Source organism: Sander lucioperca, chromosome 1, assembly GCF_008315115.2.
Source record: "Sander lucioperca isolate FBNREF2018 chromosome 1, SLUC_FBN_1.2, whole genome shotgun sequence".
Lineage (NCBI taxonomy): Eukaryota > Metazoa > Chordata > Actinopteri > Perciformes > Percidae > Sander > Sander lucioperca.
In genome coordinates this window covers 33523284-33543313 of record NC_050173.1, presented here as the reverse complement: position 1 = coordinate 33543313, position 20030 = coordinate 33523284, and the positions used below count along the sequence as shown (strand labels likewise).

General features: G+C 41.8%; 4 protein-coding genes across 4 annotated transcripts; all 4 read left to right on the top strand.

The window, feature by feature from the left end:
• Positions 1 to 863: 863 nt before the first annotated feature.
• On the top strand, positions 864 to 3406 carry LOC116052558 (protocadherin gamma-A4-like). The gene has a single exon (XM_031303335.2). It carries the CDS (start codon positions 962 to 964, stop codon positions 3389 to 3391), a length of 2430 nt encoding a protein of 809 aa, XP_031159195.1. The 5' UTR covers positions 864 to 961; the 3' UTR covers positions 3392 to 3406.
• Positions 3407 to 4927: 1521 nt separating this feature from the next.
• Positions 4928 to 7369, top strand: LOC116052559 (protocadherin gamma-A4-like). The gene has a single exon (XM_036002944.1). The coding sequence runs from the start codon at positions 4943 to 4945 to the stop codon at positions 7352 to 7354; it is 2412 nt and encodes an 803-aa protein (XP_035858837.1). The 5' UTR covers positions 4928 to 4942; the 3' UTR covers positions 7355 to 7369.
• Positions 7370 to 9462: 2093 nt separating this feature from the next.
• Positions 9463 to 19683, top strand: LOC116052666 (protocadherin gamma-A4-like). The gene is made up of 2 exons (XM_036002925.1): positions 9463 to 10742; positions 18240 to 19683. The coding sequence occupies exons 1-2, from the start codon at positions 9651 to 9653 to the stop codon at positions 19572 to 19574; spliced, it is 2427 nt and encodes an 808-aa protein (XP_035858818.1). The 5' UTR covers positions 9463 to 9650; the 3' UTR covers positions 19575 to 19683.
• LOC116052667 (protocadherin beta-15-like) lies at positions 13376 to 15993 on the top strand. Its single transcript, XM_036002831.1, has one exon. It carries the CDS (start codon positions 13387 to 13389, stop codon positions 15976 to 15978), a length of 2592 nt encoding a protein of 863 aa, XP_035858724.1. The 5' UTR covers positions 13376 to 13386; the 3' UTR covers positions 15979 to 15993.
• Positions 19684 to 20030: the final 347 nt, after the last annotated feature.

The window sequence follows — 20030 nt, the reverse complement described above, 5'->3', positions numbered from 1 at the left end:
CAGCCGAGGGGAAGTTAGCTAACGGGTTAGCTAGGTGTAAGAATAATTCGTTGTTCATTTTTTTATACTATTACAAACCCACATTAGTACAGTTTAAGAACACTGGCAAAACGAAAACAGCGTTTAATATATTTGTGCAGTCAGCCCTGCCAAATCTTAAGGGATCTGTCCGTGGTGCTGAAAACACTCCTCAAGCTCTTGCGCACAGCCTCAGCTGGATAGGTCTTTTTCTCCTTAGCCATGTTGTTTGAATTTCAATAAAGTAATAATAGTAATATTAATAGTAATAATAATTGAATAAATATGTAATGAACACACTGAATTTTTGTAATGTACGTGATTTCTCCAGCTCATAGTCTCAATATGGAGCGAACAACAACAACAGCTTTATTTTACAATTTGTTACAGTGTTGTACTGCACGTTTAGCTGGCCCTTTCTTTCGGAGGATCAACCTGTAGTATTTCTCTATAGCCTACTTCCATAAAAACCTTTAGAAAGGTCAAGCAAAGGTAACATATTTAAAACCAAATCTCGATGAGCTGAGCTTTAGGGGAAACAACACCTACATCTTCAAACCTGAGACATTTACAATGATCGCTTGTGTCTTTTAAGCAAATGATAGATTTACCACACATGCGCATTTCATCTGAAAGTGAGTGAATGTTATCTTATTGTGGTTTGAGACGCAGTGAGGAAGATTTTATAACATACTAGTGTGAAGATAAAAAGTGACTCATGGTGTCGCTGTTGACTGGCAGATAACATGCATTCACTACTCCACCCACTACTTCATAGATGTGAGCTGCAGATTTTCCAGAGAAACGGTTGCATAGTTTCAAACATACTGCATCGTGCGTATTACTGTGAAGTGTTGGATTATTTGGTGTTTTTGGACGGCTTTTATTTTCCCGCACTGGATAGTAGAAGTTGTACAAGCTGAGGACGCCTTTTTGTGTCAGGATGGGAGACAAAGGATTTTCATCGCTTGGTCTGATCTCCTGCTTTGCTTCCTTTATTGTAACGCTGCACCTCGTTCATGGAGACCTGAGTTATTCTATTCCAGAAGAGATGAAACGCGACTCTGTTATTGGAAATCTAGCCAAAGATCTCGGTCTGGATCTGAGGACCTTATCTTCCCGAAAGGCCCGTGTTGATTTTGAGGGGACTCGTAAACGGTACTGTGATATTAATCTGAGTACTGGAGAGTTGGTCACATCGGAGAGAATGGACAGAGAAAGCCTTTGTGGCAAGAAACCCTCGTGTGTTGTGAAAGTAGATCTAGTGTTAGAAAATCCTCTGGAGCTTCATCGACTAAGTCTTCATATTCAAGATGTAAACGACAACTCGCCAAAATTCAAAAAACAATTGATTGAAATGGAAATAAGTGAGTCAGCCGACAAGGGTAACCGCTTCTCTATCGAGGAGGCCCATGACGCAGATATAGGTCAAAATGCTGTTCAAAGGTACAGCCTACAAAAGAACGACAACTTTATTCTCGCTGTTGACAGCAACAAGGTTGAACTCGTGCTAGAGAATACACTTGATCGAGAAAAGCAAAACGAGATTAATTTGCTTCTCACAGCTTTAGATGGTGGCTCTCCTCAGAGATCAGGTACTGTAGTCATACACGTCACTGTACTGGATGCTAATGATAACGCCCCAGTGTTTAGCCAGGCCGTTTATAAAGCCAGCCTGCCTGAGAACTCTCCTCCAGATACCAAAGTGATTAATGTTAGTGCTACTGACGCAGATGAAGGAGTGAATGGAGATTTGACTTATGATTTAAGCCATGTATCTGATGACGATGCAAATGTATTTTCTATTGATCCTAAAACTGGAGATATTAGAGTAACTGGAGTGATTGACTTTGAAGAAATGAGTTCTTTTGAAATGAGAGTGGAATCTAAAGATGGTTTAGGGCTAACCTCTTACGCAAAAGTGTTAATAGATGTTACTGATATGAATGATAATGTTCCAGTTATATATCTGAAATCGCTGACTAACCCCATACCTGAGAACGTGTCACCTGGTACAGAGGTGGGCATCATTAACGTGCAGGATAGAGACTCTGAGAATAACAGACAGGTCCGCTGCTCCATTCAACAAAATGCCCCCTTCAAGTTGGTTCCTTCTATTAAAAACTATTATTCTCTGGTGACCACAGGACAACTGGACCGTGAACTAGTGTCTGATTACAACATTACAATCACTGCCACTGACGAGGGCTCTCCACCTCTGTCCTCCTCTAAAACTGTTCAGTTATCTGTAGCAGACATCAACGACAACCCACCTGTGTTTGAGGAACAGTCCTACAGCGCATATGTGACTGAAAATAACAAACCTGGCTCCACTTTATGTTCCGTTACTGCTCGAGACCCCGACTGGAGACAAAACGGTACAGTGATTTATTCTCTGTTACCCGGTGAGGTGAACGGTGCCCCGGTGTCCTCCTATCTATCTGTTAACGGAGACACGGGGGTGATCCACGCTGTGAGGTCGTTTGATTATGAACAGTTCAGGAGTTTTAAAGTCCACGTGATGGCCAGAGACAACGGTTCTCCTCCGCTCAGCAGCAACGTGACCGTCAGTGTCTTCATATCGGATGTGAATGACAACTCTCCTCAGATACTGTACCCCGCCCCGGAGGGCAACTCCTTCATGACCGAGCTGGTCCCCAAAGCTGCACACGGAGGCTCTCTGGTGTCCAAAGTGATAGCGGTGGACGCGGACTCCGGACAGAACGCCTGGCTGTCCTATCATATAGTCAAATCCACTGATCCGGGACTTTTCACTATTGGTCTCCACAGCGGAGAGATCAGGACACAGCGGGACATTTCTGAGTCTGACAGCATGAAACAGAACCTTATTGTGGCAGTGAAAGATAACGGACAGCCCTCTCTCTCCGCCACCTGTTCCATGTATTTACTAATTTCTGATAACTTGGCTGAGGTGCCAGAACTGAAGGATATTTCTTATGATGAGAAGAACTCCAAACTGACCTCTTATCTGATTATCGCGCTTGTGTCTGTGTCCACCTTTTTTCTGACCTTCATTATCATCATCCTGGGTGTGAGGTTTTGTCGCAGGAGAAAGCCCAGACTGTTGTTTGATGGAGCAGTTGCCATCCCCAGCGCTTATCTCCCTCCTAATTACGCAGATGTTGACGGCACAGGAACTTTACGCAGCGCTTACAATTATGACGCCTACCTGACAACAGGTTCTAGAACCAGTGACTTTAAGTTTGTGACGTCTTACAACGACAACACACTGCCTGCTGACCAGACTCTGAGGAAAAGTCCATCAGACTTTGCTGACCCGTTCGAAGATTTAGAGCCGTCTGTAGAGGTAGGAACCGTTCATAGTGCTTCACTGCTCACAATGCATTTTTGACTGGTTTATTGAGGGTTTTTTTCTGTCTGCCAGCATGTGTTTATACCTCCATAAATGATTGTGTGGTTGTTGAATCATATTTCTTTTGCATCATGGACGTTTTTTTCTCCGTTTGCTTAGTAAATTACGTCAGAAAAAGATTACATATTTGTGGCTGTTGTCCTTAAAAACCATGGCATTACACATCGTGTCTGTGGGAAGTGTTTCTCCGTCCTTTACCACACTCTCAGAAAGCTAAACGTTGAATCTGATTAATTGATGAAATAGTTGTAATATGTAATTCAGTTTGTTGGTTTTATAAAGCTGCTGTTCGTTGATTATGTTAAGTGGGAGTAATTTGCTATTTAGAATAACACAATCATTCTGATCTGATATTTGTCAGCCGAAAACCTGGTCCTTGTAAAAAAAAAATCGATAGTTACAAGAATATTATACCAGCAAAATGTAGTTATGAGTGAAGTTGTCACAGAATAATTATTTTTCAAATCAAGCCTTTTGCGCAGGCTCTCCTGAGTCTTTCACATTGTTGTTAAGTATGTGTCACTGTCACTTATTAGCAGGTTATGGAAATTATAGGTTTATTTCTGACTCAGCCGAGGGGAAGTTGGCTAACGGGTTAGCTAGGTTTAAGAATAATTCATTTTTCACTTTTTATACTATTACAAACCCACATTAGTACAATTTAAGAACACTGGCCAAGAGAAAACAGCGTTTAATATATTTGTGCAATCAGCCCTGCCAAATCTTAAGGGATCTGTCCGTGGTGCTGAAAACACTCCTCAAGCTCTTGCGCACAGCCTCAGCTGGATAGGTCTTTTTCTCCTTAGCCATGTTGTTTGAATTTCAATAAAGTAATAATAGTAATATTAATAGCAATAATTATTGAATAAATATGTAATGAACACACTGAATTTGTGTAATGTACGTGATTTCTCCAGCTCATAGTCTCAATATGGAGCGAACAACAACAACAGCTTTATTTTACAATTTGTTACAGTGTTGTACTGCACGTTTAGCTGGCCCTTTCTTTCGGAGGATCAACCTGTAGTATTTCTCTATAGCCTACTACCATAAAAACCTTTAGAAAGGTCAAGCAAAAGTAACATATTTAAAACCAAATCTCGATGAGCTGAGCTTTAGGGGAAACAACACCTACATCTTCAAACCTGAGACATTTACAATGATCGCTTGTGTCTTTTAAGCAAATGATAGATTTACCACACATGCGCATTTCATTTGAAGGTGAGTGAATGTTATCTTATTGTGGTTTGAGATGCAGTGAGGGATATTTTATAACATACTAGTGTGAAGATAAAAAGTGACTCATGGTGTCGCTGTTGACTGGCAGATAACATGCATTCACTACTCCACCCACTACTTCATAGATGTGAGCTGCAGATTTGCCAGAGAAACGGTTGCATAGTTTCAAACATATTGCATCGTGTGTATTACTGTGAAGTGTTGGATTATTTGTTGTTTTTGGACGGCTTTTATTTTTCCCGCACTGGATAGTAGAAGTTGTACAAGCTGAGGACACCTTTTTGTGTCACGATGGCAGACAAAGGATATTCATCGCTTGGTCTGATCTTCTGCTTTGCTTCCTTTATTGTAACGCTGCACCTCGTTCATGGAGACCTGAGTTATTCTATTCCAGAAGAGATGAAACGCGACTCTGTTATTGGAAATCTAGCCAAAGATCTCGGTCTGGATCTGAGGACCTTATCTTCCCGAAAGGCCCGTGTTGATTTTGAGGGGACTCGTAAACGGTACTGTGATATTAATCTGAGTACTGGAGAGTTGGTCACATCGGAGAGAATGGACAGAGAAAGCCTTTGTGGCAAGAAATCCTCGTGTGTTGTGAAAGTAGATCTAGTGTTAGAAAATCCTCTGGAGCTTCATCGACTAAGTCTTCATATTCAAGATGTAAACGACAACTCGCCAAAATTCAAAAAACAATTGATTAAAATGGAAATAAGGGAGTCAGCTGAAAAGGGTAACCGCTTCTCTATCGAGGAGGCCCATGACGCAGATATAGGTCAAAATGCTGTTCAAAGGTACAGCCTACAAAAGAACGACAACTTTATTCTCGCTGTTGACAGCAACAAGGTTGAACTCGTACTAGATAATAAACTGGATCGAGAAAAGCAAAACGAGATTCATTTGCTTCTCACAGCTTTAGATGGTGGCTCTCCTCAGAGATCAGGTACTGTAGTCATACACGTCACTGTACTGGATGCTAATGATAACGCCCCAGTGTTTAGCCAGGCCGTTTATAAAGCCAGTCTGCCTGAGAACTCTCCTCCAGATACCAAAGTGATTAATGTTAGTGCTACTGACGCAGATGAAGGAGTGAATGGAGATGTGACTTATGATTTAAGCCATGTGTCTGATGACGATGTTAATGTATTTTCTATTGATCCTAAAACTGGAGATATTAGAGTAACTGGAGTGATTGACTTTGAAGAAAGGAGTTCTTTTGAAATGAGAGTGGAATCTAAAGATGGTTTAGGACTTACCTCTTACGCAAAAGTGTTAATAGATGTTACTGATATGAATGATAATGCTCCAGTTATATATTTGAAATCACTGACTAACCCCATACCCGAGATCGTGTCACCTGGTACAGAGGTGGGCATCATTAATGTGCAGGATAGAGACTCTGAGAATAACAGACAGGTCCGCTGCTCCATTCAACAAAACGTCCCTTTTAAGTTGGTTCCTTCCATTAAAAACTATTATTCTCTGGTGACCACAGGACAACTGGACCGTGAACTAGTGTCTGATTACAACATTACAATCACTGCCACTGACGAGGGCTCTCCACCTCTGTCCTCCTCTAAAACTGTTCAGTTATCTGTAGCAGACATCAACGACAACCCACCTGTGTTTGAGGAACAGTCCTACAGCGCATATGTGACTGAAAATAACAAACCTGGCTCCACTTTATGTTCCGTTACTGCTCGAGACCCCGACTGGAGACAAAACGGTACAGTGATTTATTCTCTGTTACCCGGTGAGGTGAACGGTGCCCCGGTGTCCTCCTATCTATCTGTTAACGGAGACACGGGGGTGATCCACGCTGTGAGGTCGTTTGATTATGAACAGTTCAGGAGTTTTAAAGTCCACGTGATGGCCAGAGACAACGGTTCTCCTCCGCTCAGCAGCAACGTGACCGTCAGTGTCTTCATATCGGATGTGAATGACAACTCTCCTCAGATACTGTACCCCGCCCCGGAGCGCAACTCCTTCATGACTGAGCTGGTCCCCAAAGGTGCACACGGAGGCTCTCTGGTGTCCAAAGTGATAGCGGTGGACGCGGACTCCGGACAGAACGCCTGGCTGTCTTATCATATAGTCAAATCCACTGATCCGGGACTTTTCACTATTGGTCTCCACAGCGGAGAGATCAGGACACAGCGGGACATTTCTGAGTCTGACAGCATGAAACAGAACCTTATTGTAGCAGTGAAAGATAACGGACAGCCTTCTCTATCTGCCACCTGTTCCATGTATTTACTAATTTCTGATAACTTGGCTGAGGTGCCAGAACTGAAGGATATTTCTTATGATGAGAAGAACTCCAAACTGACCTCTTATCTGATCATCGCGCTGGTGTCTGTGTCCACCTTTTTCCTGACCTTCATTATCATCATCCTGGGTGTGAGGTTTTGTCGCAGGAGAAAGCCCAGACTGTTGTTTGATGGAGCAGTTGCCATCCCCAGCGCTTATCTCCCTCCTAATTACGCAGATGTTGACGGCACAGGAACTTTACGCAGCGCTTACAATTATGACACCTACCTGACAACAGGTTCTAGAACCAGTGACTTTAAGTTCGTGACGTCTTACAATGACAACACACTGCCTGCTGACCAGACTCTGAGGAAAAGTCCATCAGACTTTGCTGATGCGTTTGGAGCATCACAGGATTCACTGGAGGTAGGCCTCATATATTGTTGTATCTAAAATTTAAGTTTGATTGTGACCTTCCATTAGTGTCGCCATGCACTTCCAGTCAACGTGCATGCAATGTATCAAATAAGCCACGAGCAGTCGGATGCGTTTTTTTTTAAATGCAATTTGTTTTCGGCATAACAATCCATATTTATGACGTGAAAAGGCTGTGCTTTTAGACTTTTCTTCCAGTGCTTAATTGTGATTTAATACCGCTTATTTACTTGATCTGGATTGTATGCTTTTCATTTGAAGGGAAATAAGGCATTCATTTAGTAATTTGGTGTTAAAATTAGTCTTTGTGTCGAGTTCTAATGTTTTTGTTATACTATAATAAATTATAATGATAATAATATTAATAATGCATAGAAAATGAAAGTTGATGAATAGGGTGGTCTTGTGGTGGTCCTGAATGGTGTTTTTAAAAGTAAGCTTCTTTTTGCATTTTGATCTCAGTTTGCTGGTTATGTAGCTCTACCTCTTGAGTTTTCTTGGCAGATATGGGAATGGTGTCTGTAAATCAAAATACTGTTGTACTATGCCAGCATTGTTTTTACTTAGATTGGTGAGGATTAACCATGATTTCTACACACTGCTATTGTTTCACTACACATAATTTGTGTGACATGCACCAATATTACACTCAAGAGTGTTTGTACTGATTTGTGAAAATCTAATTGTATTTTGAAGGCTGGTTTGTTTGAAATAATATTTGATTAAAAAGTATTTCGGTAAAGCAATCACATCTAGGCTTATAACTATTAAAATGTCATATTTTAGCAATATCACTTAGCATATAAATGTTGCTGTATTGTGATACAAATAACCTTGATCTCAACTATAGACAGGTTTTAATCCTGTTTTCCACAGTTATAGTAAACCTGAAAGGAATTAGAAAGAGGAAAAAACCACTTGACTTAAACCATATACTGATTAACGAAAATATAACTTTAGACTTTAACAATGCCAAGTATGTAAGTCAGTAAAATCATGTTCACAATAAATGAATCAGAGACACATGTATTGCTTTGTACAAAAGAAACATCACAAAATAAAATCATCTCAGAAGCATAAACCACACGAGTAGAGACAGAGACTGATGCCATCAGTTTACATAGTTGACGAGCAAGCCATCCAGCATATATACCAGAAATCCAATCAAATCTACAAACCAGTCTTCTTACAGTATATGTTCTCCTCAATGGAGATGATACTGCTCAGGTCTCCCACCAGCTAATGAAGATCTGATCACTCTTTATTTAGTATTCAGTGGTACCCCTTTTGAATTACTTTACAAAATTGAACCTTAAAGACTCCTTGGGTCATAAAGACCTGCTTCCTCCTCCTACCCTGGATATATCCAAATGAGGTCCTTATACAGTGCAATAGTGCTTTCAAGACTGATTTCATGCCACACCATTTTCTTACTAAGGAGCTAATATTTAATAAGAATTTAAGGTTATTTGCTTCTTTCCTATGTTATGTTAGGTGTGCAAAGCTTTGGAAGTACATCATGAGCATGGTAGTTCCCTAAGATGTATTGACATACTCACATCTCATTACGGTTATTTTTTCCAGTTTAGGTCTCTGGTATATATGTTGCCTAAGGCCCTTATTTTTCTGTCATATTATAATATTGGCTTTGTATAAGACTTTTTGATTTTAATCCTCAATGTGCAACTTTATCCTTTTACACCTCATACTCCACTCTAACATTACTGCTTCTGTTCATGTCTCTAATACTTTTGTGCATTCACTTTCTCAGGGGTACCCTCGCCTATCAAATTCTTACTGGACTGAAGTAATATGTTTCTTTTTTTAGCAAGGTATACAATTGTTTGGGCCAGCCAGCAAGACGTTTGATTTGCAATTCGGCCACCAATTGTCTGTTTGGTTGCGAAATGTGTTTATTATCTATAGTAAAACACTCAAATAACGTGACTTAAATATTAATTTGCTTGTTTTTTTCGTGCATTGATTTGTGCCGAATTATAGTGAAACTAACAAGAAAACAGTTCTAGTGTAAGCATTGTGTTGATGTGCAGACATGGAATTGAACTCAGGGTGTCGCTGTTCACTGGCAGAGGAAACACGCCTCCACTCCTTGCTCGTGCTTTGTTACATTAGGTTTGATCATTCTTGTCAAATTGTAGCTTACCCTTGGATGTGCTTTGGTCAGCCGTACGCTTCAGACACACCGTTTGCAAGTACAGCCGATGTTTGATTATGTAATACTGGACGCACTGATATTCGCACGGGGATAAATAACACCTTTCAACATTTTTGAGTTTTCCGTTCTTGTCTCAGGATGGCACACAATGGATTTTCAGCGACCCGCCTGCTTTACAGTTTTGCTTTCTTTCTTCAGCTGCTTGACATCGGTAACGGAGACGTGGTCTTTTCTATTCCAGAGGAAATGAAACCCGGATCTGTCATAGGAAATATAGCAAAGCACCTCGGCTTAAACGTGGGGAAATTATCTGCTCGAAAGGCCCGCATTGACAGCGAGCTGAACCGTGAACTGTACTGTGACATCAATCTTAACACTGGAGATTTGACTGTGGCTAAAAGAATTGACAGAGAGGCGCTTTGCGGCGAAAAGGCATCGTGTATCCTTACATTTGATTTAATCTTAGAGGCACCTCTAGAGTTGCACCGAATTTCACTACAAATACAGGATATCAACGACAATCCGCCTGTTTTTACCAAAGATGAAATCAAGATAGAAATTAATGAATTGGCTGTGAAAGGATCTCGCTTCCGTGTTTTGGAGGCACACGATATAGATATCGGGCAAAACGCTGTTCAAAGTTATGCATTGCAGGCGAACAATTATTTAGTGTTGAAAATTCAGTCAAAATCAGATGGGGGTAAATTTGCAGAGCTAGTGTTGAATAAGGAATTAGACCGCGAGGAACAGCATGAATTGAGATTATTGCTCACAGCACTAGATGGAGGCAGTCCTCAAAGAACTGGCACTGCAACTGTCCATGTGACTGTCCTGGATGCTAATGATAACGCCCCAGTGTTTAGCCAGACAGTGTATAACGCCATTCTGCCTGAAAACTCTCCTTTAGATACTGTAGTGGTTACAGTGGTTGCAACTGATGCAGATGAAGGTTTAAATGGCGACGTGACTTATGAATTAAGTCGTATTTCGGAAACGGGGAGAAGAGTATTTGCTTTAAATCACAATACAGGAGAAATTAAAATAATAGGGCCTTTGGATTTCGAGAAAGTGTCAATATATGAAATGCGCGTAGACGCTAAAGATGGATATGGGCTTACCTCAGATTCCAAAGTGATAATTGAAATCTCAGATGTAAACGACAACCCACCTGAAATCAATTTAAAATCTTTGACTAACACCGTACCTGAGAACGTGTCACCTGGTACAGAGGTGGGCATCATTAACGTGCAGGATAGAGACTCTGAGAATAACAGACAGGTCCGCTGCTCCATTCAGCAAGGCGTCCCTTTTAAGTTGGTTCCTTCTATTAAAAACTATTATTCTCTGGTGACCACAGGACAACTGGACCGTGAACTAGTGTCTGATTACAACATTACAATCACTGCCACTGACGAGGGCTCTCCACCTCTGTCCTCCTCTAAAACTGTTCAGTTATCTGTAGCAGACATCAACGACAACCCACCTGTGTTTGAGGAACAGTCCTACAGCGCATATGTGACTGAAAATAACAAACCTGGCTCCACTTTATGTTCCGTTACTGCCCGAGACCCCGACTGGAGACAAAACGGTACAGTGATTTATTCTCTGTTACCCGTTGAGGTGAACGGTGCCCCGGTGTCCTCCTATCTATCTGTTAACGGAGACACGGGGGTGATCCACGCTGTGAGGTCGTTTGATTATGAACAGTTCAGGAGTTTTAAAGTCCACGTGATGGCCAGAGACAACGGTTCTCCTCCGCTCAGCAGCAACGTGACCGTCAGTGTCTTCATATCGGATGTGAATGACAACTCTCCTCAGATACTGTACCCCGCTCCGGAGGGTAACTACTTCATGACCGAGCTGGTCCCCAAAGCTGCACACGGAGGCTCTCTGGTGTCCAAAGTGATAGCGGTGGACGCGGACTCCGGACAGAACGCCTGGCTGTCCTATCATATAGTCAAATCCACTGATCCGGGACTTTTCACTATTGGTCTCCACAGCGGAGAGATCAGGACACAGCGGGACATTTCTGAGTCTGACAGCATGAAACAGAACCTTATTGTGGCAGTGAAAGATAACGGACAGCCCTCTCTCTCTGCCACCTGTTCCATGTATTTACTAATTTCTGATAACTTGGCTGAGGTGCCAGAACTGAAGGATATTTCTTATGATGAGAAGAACTCCAAACTGACCTCTTATCTGATCATCGCGCTGGTGTCTGTGTCCACCTTTTTTCTGACCTTCATTATCATCATCCTGGGTGTGAGGTTTTGTCGCAGGAGAAAGCCCAGACTGTTGTTTGATGGAGCAGTTGCCATCCCCAGCGCTTATCTCCCTCCTAATTACGCAGATGTTGACGGCACAGGAACTTTACGCAGCGCTTACAATTATGACGCCTACCTGACAACAGGTTCTAGAACCAGTGACTTTAAGTTCGTGACGTCTTACAATGACAACACACTGCCTGCTGACCAGACTCTGAGGAAAAGTCCATCAGACTTTGCTGATGCGTTTGGAGCATCACAGGATTCACTGGAGGTAGGCCTCATATATCGTTGTATCTAAAATGTAACGTTGAGTGTGACCTCCCATTAGTGTCGCCATGCACTTCCAGTCAACTTCTATGCATTCTATCAAATTAGCCACGAGCAGTCGGATGCGTTTTTTGTATGCAGTTTGTTTTTGGCATAACAATCCATATTTATGACGTGAAAAGGCTTTGCTTTTACACTTTTCTTCCAGTGCTTAATTGTGATTTAATACCGCTTATTTACATTATCTGAATTGTATGTTTTTCAATTGAAGGGAAATAAGGCATTAATTTAGTCATTTGGTGTTAAATATGGTATTTGTGTCAAGTTCTAATTTATTTGTTTTTACATATATCAATGACTATATTTCAACGTGTAATTAGGACCTATGTAGTCATTTAAATATCAGCGGTTACATTTTAGCTAAAGACATTATTTTTCAAACAAATGTAGTTGCTTTTGGACACGCTACTATTTGTACCTTTCCTCCCATCAACGTTTAAAGTAGCATTATTCAAAGTTTTAATTTGTATATGTAGTTCTTTTTAGAAATATAAGCTGACCAAACATGAGTGCTTAAGCGACACATTTTATTACATTTCAAACAACTGTTGTAAATGTGATACTGATTGTAAACTTTGATCATGTCTTACATATTCTTAATTGATGGAAAAACAAAATGCTTGTTCAATAAATATGAAGCTTACTTCGCGTTCTGTTACCCTAAGACATTACCTAACTATTACACATGCCTATTGGAATTCTAAGTTACATGTATGTATTGTTAACCGACTGATGCACATATAAAATAAAACAGCCTCCTATATATTGAATAAATGCGAAAATAAGATAAAAATATTTTGCAGGCCTCGATATTTCAAATTGAAACACGTTTTTGCCATTGCCAGTTTATTAACGTTGTATTTCTACCCACCACTTACACACCCCATAATTCTATTTTATGTTCAACGATCAGTCCCTATTACCCTATTATTTATACTTTAAGAACAGAAATGTCAAATTAGGGAACGCTTTGGGTCGACTTCTCGCCGTTCAGACGCTGTCCATGGTGCTGAATAGTGTTTTGTCTTTATGCGCCTATACACCAAACCCTAAACATCCCAGTAAACAATTTCACTTTGCGTCTGAACACTGAAAAATGATATTGCAGTGTCGATCATGGCAGCAACTGTGGTATCTTATGCTGGGTTAGTAGTTGTTTTTTGTAATATTCCAAATAAACTCACGGCGTCGCTGCTCACTTGCAGATATGAGGAGGTTCATATCTCCACCCACTGCAAAAGGAGTAATTCAAGCATTATAACCAGAGCTGCCATTGTTGTATGTGCGGCGGTCTTAATTTCACCATTACTTTTGAATTTTATCAGCAACAAGGGGAATTTGCGTGTCCATATCTTCTTCCGGGAGAAACAATGGATCTCAAAGGACAATCGTTGTTGAGCTTTGTGTGCGGCTTTGCCGTCTTTGTCCACATCACCACTGCAGACCTCAGCTATTCTGTTCCGGAGGAGATGAGACCAGGATCCATTGTTGGAAATATTGTTAAGGACCTCGGGCTGGAAGTAGGAAAATTGTTCATTCGTAAAGCCCGTATCGATACTGAGGAAAGCTATGCGTACTTCTGCGATGTTGATCTAAAAACGGGAAACGTTATCATCAGGGAAAGGATTGACAGAGAGGAGCTGTGTGGGGAGAAGGTTTCATGTATGCTTAAATTTGAATTAGTCCTTGAGAGCCCGTTGGAGCTGCACCGTATTTCACTGCTCATCCAGGATGTAAACGACAATTCACCCGTTTTTCCAAAGGATACAATTAAACTGGAAATAAGAGAATCTGCCGACAAAGGAGCTCGATATCGTGTTAACGAAGCACATGACGCTGACATTGGACAAAATACGGTTAAACAATACAGTTTACAAAAGAATGAACACTTCGTTTTATCTGTTCGAGACGATGCAGATGGGTCTAAGAACGTCGAGTTAGTCTTAGATAAAGAGCTAGACCGTGAAAAAGAACACGATTTAAATTTCGTGATGATTGCCGTCGATGGTGGCAATCCACAAAGATCAGGAACTGCTAACATCCATGTTACTGTTTTGGACGCTAATGATAACGCCCCAGTGTTTGAGCAAGCCTTTTACAAAGGCAGTCTACCTGAAAACTCTGCTCTTGATACTGTAGTCGTCAGTGTAAGTGCTACTGATGCAGACGAGGGAGTTAACGGGGATGTGACATATGAATTTAGCCGCATATCAGATAGGGCTAAAAAGGTTTTCTCACTGAACAGTAAAACTGGAGAAATAAAAGTCATAGGACAGGTTGATTTCGAGAGTAATTCTAAATATGAAATGCGCATCGATGCCAAAGATGGTTATGGACTTTCATCGGATTCCAAAGTAGTGATTGAAATCACTGATGTAAATGACAACGCTCCAGTTGTCTATATGAAATCCCTGATGAACCCAATAGCAGAGAACGTGTCACCTGGTACAGAGGTGGGCATCATTAACGTGCAGGATAGAGACTCTGAGAATAACGGACAGGTCCGCTGCTCCATTCAGCAAGGCGTCCCTTTTAAGTTGGTTCCTTCTATTAAAAACTATTATTCTCTGGTGACCACAGGACAACTGGACCGTGAACTAGTGTCTGATTACAACATTACAATCACTGCCACTGACGAGGGCTCTCCACCTCTGTCCTCCTCTAAAACTGTTCAGTTATCTGTAGCAGACATCAACGACAACCCACCTGTGTTTGAGGAACAGTCCTACAGCGCATATGTGACTGAAAATAACAAACCTGGCTCCACTTTATGTTCCGTTACTGCTCGAGACTCCGACTGGAGACAAAACGGTACAGTGATTTATTCTCTGTTACCCGGTGAGGTGAACGGTGCCCCGGTGTCCTCCTATCTATCTGTTAACGGAGACACGGGGGTGATCCACGCTGTGAGGTCGTTTGATTATGAACAGTTCAGGAGTTTTAAAGTCCACGTGATGGCCAGAGACAACGGTTCTCCTCCGCTCAGCAGCAACGTGACCGTCAGTGTCTTCATATCGGATGTGAATGACAACTCTCCTCAGATACTGTACCCCGCCCCGGAGGGCAACTCCTTCATGACCGAGCTGGTCCCCAAAGCTGCACACGGAGGCTCTCTGGTGTCCAAAGTGATAGCGGTGGACGCGGACTCCGGACAGAACGCCTGGCTGTCCTATCATATAGTCAAATCCACTGATCCGGGACTTTTCACTATTGGTCTCCACAGCGGAGAGATCAGGACACAGCGGGACATTTCTGAGTCTGACAGCATGAAACAGAACCTTATTGTGGCAGTGAAAGATAACGGACAGCCCTCTCTATCTGCCACCTGTTCCATGTATTTACTTATTTCTGATAACTTGGCTGAGGTGCCAGAACTGAAGGATATTTCTTATGATGAGAAGAACTCCAAACTGACCTCTTATCTGATCATCGCGCTGGTGTCTGTGTCCACCTTTTTTCTGACCTTCATCATCATCATCCTGGGTGTGAGGTTTTGTCGCAGGAGAAAGCCCAGACTGTTGTTTGATGGAGCAGTTGCCATCCCCAGCGCTTATCTCCCTCCTAATTACGCAGATGTTGACGGCACAGGGACTTTACGCAGCGCTTACAATTATGACGCCTACCTGACAACAGGTTCTAGAACCAGTGACTTTAAGTTCGTGACGTCTTACAATGACAACACACTGCCTGCTGACCAGACTCTGAGGAAAAGTCCATCAGACTTTGCTGACGCGTTTGAAGATTCTTTGGAGCCTCTAGAGGTAGGCTCATGTGCATGTTATGAGGCGATGTCAAATCCCTCCTTCTGTGTGGAGTTTTTACACCCAAACAATGTTAAATCAGCTTTCATTACAATACTTGAACACCACTAAGTATTCTTTAGTTAGTAGTTACTTAATGGGGTGGGGTGAGCCTAACTTGCATTTTTAATACTTTCAAAACTTAATTGTTTATACTTCCAAAAAACAACACACAAAACATTTGTTTTTCTGTAAAAATGCTTCTTGGGTTGAACATTGTTTTTGCATTATCCGACGAATTGAATCCCACAATTACACCCAAACATTTACAGTTACACGTCTGTAATCATTGACATGCTTACCTGACTTTTCAATATTATATATGAACGTCACAGTGCTTCCTACATTTCTTAGCCCAACTTTACCCTTTAATGTGAATCGGTCCATTAGAATAGTTTCACATTGAAGCCTGTCGTTGTGGTATTGTAACTGGTACGCAGAATTTATCAAAACGATGTGCAGTCAGCGCCGATAACTATTCTTGGAGACCAGTAGTTCGCGTGAAAACTGCATTCTTCCATTACCTATACAGTGGTGGGGAAATAGATCAAGAAGCAGTCATAAATGAATAAGGATTTGCAAACAAAACCAGTATAGATTTTCAAAGATCCATTATATTCCTCGGCTCCCTATTGGTCATAGCCGAATGTTGAACACAATTTCTCTTAAAGAAAAGATGGAATACTAGTGCTTTTATCACGTATATCACGCTCAGAAATAACACCACCGTTTTAATTTTGCAGTTTGGTACGTCTCTGAGACTCGTGATAAATATGGGCCATGTTCCATACTGCGCGTTACATTATACCGTGGTATCTATCCATGGTGCTGAAACCAGCCCAAACCTTCCAGATCCCCAGTCTCATCACTGCTGTGCAATTAAATCATCTTACGGAGGTAAAGACATGCTGGCATTTACAACAGAAAACTCCCCTCTACGTTGTTATTGGTCATTTATTTATGTTTGGATCTGGCTGCAAGCTGGACTTTGCTGTTTTTATCTTTCTCTTGATAGTACTCAAATATTCAAATATCTTGTAATGCAGAGGATTTGCTCACAGTGTCGCTGTCCACCAGCTTTACTTAATAGTACTGTGTTACCCGACACGCCTGTACATTTCTAAATCAGGATAGATTGTCTGTTGGTGAAAGCAGCAAAATTGTACCATCTATAATCGGACTGGCTGTTTTTATTTTACAACTATTAGGTTTTGTGGATTTGCCACTGGTCTTGCAGGAAAATGGGGCACGAAGCATTTTCCGTGCTCGGCCTGGTCACCTCTTTGGGAGTATTTATCCTAGCGCTGCAAACCGTCACCGGAGATGTGTCCTATTCTTTTCCAGAGGAGATGAAACGCGGTTCAATTGTTGGAAATATAGCGAAAGATATTGGACTTGAAGTGGGCAAACTGACTGCCCGAAAGGCTCGTATTGATGCAGACGGAAACAGCAAACGGTATTGTGACATTAATCTCAGTACTGGAGATATTATCGTTGCCGACAGGATTGACAGAGAGGGTCTTTGTGGTAAAAAGGCATCTTGCGTTTTAAAACAGGAGCTTGTTTTAGAGAACCCTTTAGAGCTGCATCGCATTAGTGTTCATGTTCAAGATATCAACGATAATTCGCCACAGTTTAAAAAGAATACAATAAAATTTGAAATTAGCGAATCGGCTATTAAAGGAAGTCGCTTCCGTCTAGACGAGGCCCACGATGCAGATGTCGGACAAAACGCCATCCAGGGCTATAGTATCGAGGAAAATGAAAACTTCAGGTTGAATGTTATTGCAAAAAGCGGAGGAGGAAAATACAGTGAGTTAGTTTTAGAGAAGGAGCTGGATAGAGAACAACAGCAGGAGCTAATGGTTGTGCTTGTGGCAACAGACGGAGGCTCCCCTCAGAGATCAGGTACTGCAGTTATTCACGTTATTGTACTGGATGCTAATGATAACGCTCCAGTGTTCAGCCAGGCAGTTTATAAAACCAGTCTTGCCGAAAACTCTCCTTTAGAATCTGTAGTGGTCACAGTGAGTGCTACTGATGCAGACGAGGGAATCAATGGAGAGGTGACATATGAATTTGATCACATTTCAGATGAAAGTAATAACTTGTTTTCTCTTGATCAGGCAACTGGTGAAGTGAAGGTAAGTGGATCAATAGATTATGAGGAGTTGTCCGCCTATGAAATGCAAATTACAGCCAAAGATGGTCTTGGATTAGTGTCATCTTCTACATTAATAATTGATATCACAGATGTCAATGACAATGCGCCTGTTACGTTCCTAAAGTCACTGACAAATCCCATGCCAGAAGATACCCTACCTGGTACAGAGGTGGGCATCATTAACGTGCAGGATAGAGACTCTGAGAATAACGGACAGGTCCGCTGCTCCATTCAACAAAACGTCCCTTTTAAGTTGGTTCCTTCTATTAAAAACTATTATTCTCTGGTGACCACAGGACAACTGGACCGTGAACTAGTGTCTGATTACAACATTACAATCACTGCCACTGACGAGGGCTCTCCACCTCTGTCCTCCTCTAAAACTGTTCAGTTATCTGTAGCAGACATCAACGACAACCCACCTGTGTTTGAGGAACAGTCCTACAGCGCATATGTGACTGAAAATAACAAACCTGGCTCCACTTTATGTTCCGTTACTGCTCGAGACCCCGACTGGAGACAAAACGGTACAGTGATTTATTCTCTGTTACCCGGTGAGGTGGACGGTGCCCCGGTGTCCTCCTATCTATCTGTTAACGGAGACACGGGGGTGATCCACGCTGTGAGGTCGTTTGATTATGAACAGTTCAGGAGTTTTAAAGTCCACGTGATGGCCAGAGACAACGGTTCTCCTCCGCTCAGCAGCAACGTGACCGTCAGTGTCTTCATATCGGATGTGAATGACAACTCTCCTCAGATACTGTACCCCGCCCCGGAGGGCAACTCCTTCATGACCGAGCTGGTCCCCAAAGCTGCACACGGAGGCTCTCTGGTGTCCAAAGTGATAGCGGTGGACGCGGACTCCGGACAGAACGCCTGGCTGTCCTATCATATAGTCAAATCCACTGATCCGGGACTTTTCACTATTGGTCTCCACAGCGGAGAGATCAGGACACAGCGGGACATTTCTGAGTCTGACAGCATGAAACAGAACCTTATTGTGACAGTGAAAGATAACGGACAGTCCTCTCTCTCCGCCACCTGTTCCATGTATTTACTTATTTCTGATAACTTGGCTGAGGTGCCAGAACTGAAGGATATTTCTTATGATGAGAAGAACTCCAAACTGACCTCTTATCTGATCATCGCGCTGGTGTCTGTGTCCACCCTTTTCCTGACCTTCATTATCATCATCCTGGGTGTGAGGTTTTGTCGCAGGAGAAAGCCCAGACTGTTGTTTGATGGAGCAGTTGCCATCCCCAGCGCTTATCTCCCTCCTAATTACGCAGATGTTGACGGCACAGGAACTTTACGCAGCGCTTACAATTATGACGCCTACCTGACAACAGGTTCTAGAACCAGTGACTTTAAGTTTGTGACGTCTTACAATGACAACACACTGCCTGCTGACCAGACTCTGAGAAAAAGTCCATCAGACTTTGCTGATGCGTTTGGAGCATCACAGGATTCACTGGAGGTAGGCCTCATATATTGTTGTATCTAAAATGTAACTTTGATTGTGACCTTCCATTAGTGTCGCCATGCACTTCCAGTAAACTTGCATGCATTGTATCAAATAAGCCACGAGCAGTCAGATGCATTTTTTGTATGCAGTTTGTTTTTGGCATAACAATCCATATTTATTACTTGAAAAGGCTTTGCTTTTACACTTTTCTTCCAGTGCAGTGCAATTGTGATTTAATACCGCTTATTTACATTATCTGGATTGTATGCTTTTCAGTTGAAGGGAAATAAGGCATTCATTTAGTCATTTGGTTTTAAAAGTAGTCTTTGTGTCTTTGAATTAACAATATCAATGACTATATTTCAGCGTGTAATTAGGACCTATGTAGTCATTTAAATATCAGCGGTTACATTTTAGCTAAATACATTATATTTTTCAAACAAATATAGCCCGGGTTTTATCATGACCACCTCTTTTTCACCTGCATATAACAAA

Excerpts from the sequence above, each read along its gene's own strand:
- LOC116052667 (XM_036002831.1), top strand. The coding sequence starts at position 13,387 with ATGTGCGGCGGTCTTAATTTCACCATTACTTTTGAATTTTATCAGCAA.
- LOC116052558 (XM_031303335.2), top strand. The coding sequence starts at position 962 with ATGGGAGACAAAGGATTTTCATCGCTTGGTCTGATCTCCTGCTTTGCT.
- LOC116052666 (XM_036002925.1), top strand. The coding sequence starts at position 9,651 with ATGGCACACAATGGATTTTCAGCGACCCGCCTGCTTTACAGTTTTGCT. Across the intron at positions 10,743-18,239 it reads ACGTGTCACCTGGTACAGAG|GTGGGCATCATTAACGTGCA; the intron begins GTGGGCATCATT and ends CCTGGTACAGAG.
- LOC116052559 (XM_036002944.1), top strand. The coding sequence starts at position 4,943 with ATGGCAGACAAAGGATATTCATCGCTTGGTCTGATCTTCTGCTTTGCT.